The 6,576-nt window shown below is 27.7% G+C and overlaps 1 protein-coding gene across 1 annotated transcript; it reads right to left on the minus strand.

Moving 5' to 3' along the window:
* LOC109354950 (RHOMBOID-like protein 3) lies at positions 383 to 3,076 on the minus strand. The gene is made up of 5 exons (XM_019597792.1): positions 2,547 to 3,076; positions 1,786 to 1,949; positions 1,406 to 1,569; positions 995 to 1,245; positions 383 to 665 (listed from the first exon to the last, which is right to left on the minus strand). Exons 1-5 carry the CDS (start codon positions 2,840 to 2,842, stop codon positions 551 to 553), a joined length of 990 nt encoding a protein of 329 aa, XP_019453337.1. The 5' UTR covers positions 2,843 to 3,076; the 3' UTR covers positions 383 to 550.

Consider the following 6,576-nt stretch of genomic DNA (forward strand, 5'->3'; position numbering starts at 1 on the left):
GTTTAGAGATAAATCTGATGATGTAAGGTTGAGTTTTTATATCCTTAATTGTTACAGTGATGCTTATACAGCAGTTACAGAAGGGTCTGTAGGGAAAAAAACCTTTTAAAACATGGACTTATTTTATTGGAGAAAGGAAAGGGATAAAAGATGTGACTTGTGCATTATGTGTTACAAGCATTTCAGTGTTTAGATTATGAAAGTTGTGACACCATGGCAAAATGTACAAACATTTGAAAGCTTCACTTTCATCATTAATTAATAGTTTGATTAAATTATGTATGCACGAGGGAAGTGTTAAGACAGTTTTGTTAAAAAATTAAATGAAATCAAAATAAATTATATTTGAAAGCTGGAAGGAATATGAATGTAAAATGAATTGATATACAAGTAATTTTAATTATTTATATGTAAAAGAAAACAAACATAAATCCACAAATATAAACCAATAACTGATTTATGAAAGAACTTAGCAAATAAAAAATAATGTAACCTAGTTTCTATGAGCTATAGTGTTACATGTGAACATGAATAGCTCATGCATTTTTGTTTAACTGTCATTGCATTTCCACTGAGAAGTTGGAATACAAGATAGGTAGTGACACCAATGGCAGTGATCATAACCATTCTCACCCCGGAATAGCATCACAGAAGCAATCACTAACCTGCAATTTAACAAATGATTTCAGTGATTAGATACAACATCTACTTTGTCATAACTAGAGAAATTCACGGGTGGATGATAAATTATAAACTTATAGCAAAATGATTGACATCAGTAGCATGGATTGATAGAGAGTAATTTGAGAAACAAATAACCAGCTTTCAAATGTTCTAACAAGTAACAATAGACCGCGAAAAGTTATAAAATCTAGAAGTAAAGATCTCATTCAAAGTTTAGTTTATACAACAATCATGTTGTCAAGTAATATAATTTCCTCTATTTTACCAAAACAGCTTAATCAAAACAATAAGCTTTTAGAAAGGAACTTACCCAGCAATCAATAGAACAAGAGAGACGATCAATAGAATATATTGGTAAGCCTTGAACTTTGACTTGCGTCGAGTACCAGCGGGAAGATGCTGCTGCTCTAACCAGCCATATTGAGGACGGAGCAGCAAAATAAAACCAAGAAGAATTCCTGTCAGGAATCCCCCAATATGAGCAAAATTATCAACATGTGGCAAAATGCCAATGGCGAGGTTGATGACGATAATAACCACAAGTGTGAGCAAAGCAGCTACCTACAAAATGCAGAAAAAGGGGATCAGAACTGAATTTTTAATCTAATTGATTGAAAAGGGATAATACTTTGAAGATGAAAAGTAATTTTCAAATTAAAGTATCAATGAGTACACAGAATACATAATAACAGGATGAGGACTAATAATTAGCTACACTCACCTTATTGGAATAAATACTCCAGTTTGTGATCAGTTCCGAAAGCATTGCTCCAAGAAGTCCGAAAAGAGCACCAGAAGCTCCAACAGAGATGTTGTTTCTGATAAATAGAGAAGAGAGTACACTCCCACCAAATCCAGACAAAAGGTAGATGATCCCGATCCTCACTGCCAAGTTGCCAATATGTTAGCACAATAAAATGTTTGTCATAACCCCCCTTTATAAAGAAAAACTTAAAGAACACACAAGGTAAATAGGTAAGACTTTAGTACAAATGAAAAATCAGAAGTTCAATGTTCACTTTTACTAGTTGTGTAAAATTTTCATTAAATGAAGTTGCTTCAATGACAGGATGATTAAATAGCCGTAAAAAGAAAACATACCAAATCCAAATTGTTGCTCAAGGCGAATGCCAATGAAGACAAGACTGAACATGTTCGCAGCCAAATGAATGAGTCCAGCATGCAACCAAATGCAACTGATAAGTCTCCATCCCTGATGATCATTCACAACACTATCCCACTTGAGGGCTCCCATCTTTGTTAATCTTCAAAGATTAACAAAATAATTTAAATCAATAAAGTTTATTCAAGAATCTATAGTCTATACTACCATAGTGTTCATACTTCCTAGTTAAGAGTTAATGCAAAGAACTGCGACTTAAACAACTGAAAACACCAGGAAAGAAATTTAGTATTAAAATTCCTATTAATTGAAAGGGTAGAAGGTCTATGAGGGAATAAGACAACAAATCCATTGATTCAATCAATTTGTGAATGACCACTTAAATCAAAATTGAAATTTTGAGCAAGCAAAGAAGAGAATATTTTGAAATTCATTTAGGAGTATCAACAAACTCTAAGTGCTAGAATGTTGACCTAAAAAACAAAGCTGGATATGTATTTAGATCAAGAAAAAAAAAACCCAATTCAATAGATTAACCAAATTTCCATAGCAGAACTACAATAAACTAAAACAAAATTAGAACCAATAGTTCCACAGCACTGAAGTACTTAATTAAATAACAACTGAGATCATAAGAAAAAGGCACTACCAAAATCATCAAAATCAATAAAGGGAATAAATTAAAACAAATGAATGAAAATATATATAAAAAAATAGTAATTGAGGTGTTAGCTCTTACGTTAAGGAAGATGGTCCAAACAATGGATTCTCTGACAGAGGCTGAAAAGAGAACCTTCTAAGAAACTTGGCTACGCAATTACCTTGGTTTTCGGTGGGGCAATTATTGATGTACATGGCAACAACGAAAGCAACAACATTTACCAACACAAAAAAAGGAACAAGCCATGATATCCAACGAGTTTCAGGATCATAGACATAAGAATTACGAGCAGCAGAGTAATTATTATAGTTGTTGTTGTTTAGTGCTCTGTTGTTCTTTGTTTCCCCGCCACTTTCTAGATCTCTCCGTAACATGTTTTTTCTCTCTCTCTCTGTGTCAGGTCTGAAATTCTCTGAAAGACTCGAATAATTAAGAACCCACCAAAGCAAAGATTGAAACTTTATGAGAATTGATGAAGAGGGGTTGGGTTTAAATCTAAGATGAGAAAAGAGAGAGAATTGGAGGGATAAAGAAAATAGCTAGGAATGGAGATTGGAGAAAGATGTTTTATGTTTGTAACTGACGCAGTAACCACAATAAGGAACATGTTAAGAAATCTGTGTCCCCACCGTGACAACTTACAATGTGCACATTAGTGTACGCGGTATTTTTGCTTTCATGGAAAGCCACGTTGTAGTAGTTGGATGGCTTATGTCATTACGTGTGTTGCTTGACTTACAGTTTAGTTGGAAACTGCATATAAGTTATTATTTTAATATATATGGTAAAGTTTGTTACTTGTCCATTATTTATTACTTCTTATATTATTTAAAAAAAATAATTTAAATATAAAAATACAATATATCAACTCAGAATAGAATGAAAATATAAATAATATAGTGTATGGAAGATTAATGATATAAATTGTGGAAATTTATATTATTTATTAATGAGAAATGTTACAAATGATAAATTTATAATATAAAAATTATGTTATAGTGGTAATTATTATTTGTTTTCGCTTTATTGATAGTATAGAATAGAAGTATAAATATAGATACAAATATATATAAAAAAATTATAGAATTTATATAAACATGTAATTAAAGTTATAAAAGTTAAAATATGAAAACATAAAATACTCCATGAGTAATTATATTATGTTTATTAGTATTAATATACATAAACATGAAATTAGAAGTTATAAAAGATAAAATAGGAAAACATAAAATATTCAATGTGTAGTTATTTTTTGTTTTCGCTTTATATTAGTACTAATGTGTCCACAGACATTTCGTGCATGTCGATCTGCATTCTTATTTTATGATATTAAGTATTAAATTTGTATTTTTTATTTTAGAGAATCAGAATGTTGTTTATTGGATGTACTTCATTTATATTTTTTGTATTTATTATAATATCCAACTTAAATTGAGATGTATTAATTATAGTTATCTAGGATTATATGATTTTACTTTAGAAATAAAAAATACTAAGGTCAAAATAGGAAAATAGAATTACGGTGGATGTACATTTGTTTATTATTAATACTAGCGTGTTGACATGTATTCTCATGCCTGTCAACCCGATTTTCTATCGTTTGTAATGTATAGTTTGTATTTTATAAATTCAAATATAATTTTTTGCGCTAAATTTACGGTTGAATTTATTCAATTGGTCTAATATTCAATTTTTTAAATACACTTTTAAAATAAGAAGATAATAAGGATAAAATAAGAAAATAATATTATATGGTTTTTTGGTAGAAATAAAAAGATATTGAGGGCAAAATAGGAAAACACAAATTACACCATGATGGGTAGTTATTTTGTGTTTTCCTTTTATTAATAGTATAGAGTATAGATTATAGAAGATATAGAAGTATAGATATAAAATAAATAGATGTTACTTTATTTAACAGATTAAAAAATAAATTAAACATAAATTATGATGATATAATGAGAATATAATAAAACTCTTATGTGGTTAGAAATTTTTAATTCATATTATAATGCTATTATTTGGTTATTTATCTTCTATGACATACTAGCGTGTTGACTATCGTGTATGTCAACTCACTTTTCTATCATTTGTAATGTGTAGTTAGTACATTATAAATGACAAATATAGTATTTTGTTTTAAATATTTTTAATTTGTAATTAAATTTATTCAGTTGATGTAATTTTCAACTTTTTAAAATACACTTTAAAAATAAGAAAATATGATGGTAAAATAAGAAGATAATGTTATATGATTTTTGTAGAAATAAGAAGATAATGAGGGCAAAATAGGGAATCACAAAATACACCATGATGTGGAAGTTATTTTGATTTTCCCTTTATTAAGTAGTATAGGTAAATAAGACTATCATTAATGTTCATTAGAGGTGGCAAAAGTATCCATAATTTTTAATTCATTCAAATCCATCAATTACAACTAATAAATTTAAATGGCTATAATCTAATAGATAATGTTGATAATAGATGGATCCAAATTCATCCATTATATCTAATGGATATCCATGAAATACCTATTTGGATGGATACTCAATCTATCTAAAAATAAAAAATGCAAAAATGTTGATGTTTGTTTTTCAATTTCATTTAATATTAAGAAAACTAAATTTAAGCAAATCTAGGCATGACAACGGACATGAATAGGTACTCGTAGTGCTTTCTCGTTCTCAAACCTACAATACTTGAGGGTACTCATGCAGGTAGCGTGTATTTGCGAGTATCCAATGATTTTTGAATTTTAATTATATTGTTATATACTTTGTAATAATCAATATATAAAAATAATTATTACATGAATAATATGATATACATATGATAAGTTTATGATGATAATCAAATAAGTATAATTTATTATGAAAGAATGATAAAGTATGATAAATAATCTTAAAATCATAATAATAAACTATAATATATATAAAAATTTGATCAAAAACTAAATTTATAAACTTGTGGGTACTCATGAGGTGAGTATCATAAAACTTGTTCTCACCTATGAGTTATTATTGTGGGTACCCATTGCGAATATTTTCACGGGTACTCATTGATATAATTATAAGACATGTGTTTGTAGTTAATATTAAAAGTTTATTCTTAAGTACGTAACATATATAAGTATGAGAAAAAATATATATGTAGTGACAATGTGAGTTTTATATATCGTTTGCATTATCCATCATTTATATTTAATCATCATTGAATCTTCCAAAAAAGTAATACAATTGAATGATAGACGGTGTAGTGATTATGTATAAATCTTTATACTAATAACGCATAAATATTACTACTTATAAATTTTTTACACGTAGAACCTTAAACGTCACATGCTTATAAAATATTGTAATAAATATTCTAAAAGTTTAAAAATCACTTTTTTAAAAATTGATTTTTAAAAGTGTTTTTTAAATAACTTTAGTTTTTTAAAAGGTGATTTTAAAAATATTTTGTTGAGATAATAGTTTTTAAAATAATTATTTCATTTAATAATGTTTTTAGTTCCAATAAAAATATAGTTTAAATGAATTTATATGGATTAATGTATGATTTCTCATCCATCTATTAGCATATGAATCCAAATTCACCCATTTGACACCATTAATTACTCATAATTTATCATATTCATATATCATCTTCTTATCTTAACAAATAAATCCTTATAATTAAAGAGGAAAATATGTATGCATTATCAGAGCATCATCTATCAATTATTTTTAATCATCATTTATTTTGAAAAAAAAAGTAATACAAAAAAATAGTAAACAATGAAATGATTATATATAAATATTACACTCGTAATTAAATTGTGTTAAATGATGAGAATATTAAGTATCTCAAATACTTATTCATAATCCTCCATGATTATAAAAAAAAATTATATTTAAAAGCAAAAGTTATGATGGGTTCATATGGGGAATTGTGGACACCAATAACCCCACTATCTCTTGAATAAGGCTATGTTTGGTTGCAATGAAAATAGAAGGAAAGAAAAGATGAGAAGAGAAAAGTAGAGGAAAAATTTATTTTCTATCATTTGGATGGAAAGAAAACAAAAGAAGGAAAGAAAAATGGGCAATGAGGCCCACTAAAAAGTTTT

This window comes from Lupinus angustifolius, chromosome LG08 (genome assembly GCF_001865875.1).
Source record: "Lupinus angustifolius cultivar Tanjil chromosome LG08, LupAngTanjil_v1.0, whole genome shotgun sequence".
In the NCBI taxonomy this organism is placed as follows: Eukaryota; Viridiplantae; Streptophyta; class Magnoliopsida; order Fabales; family Fabaceae; genus Lupinus; species Lupinus angustifolius.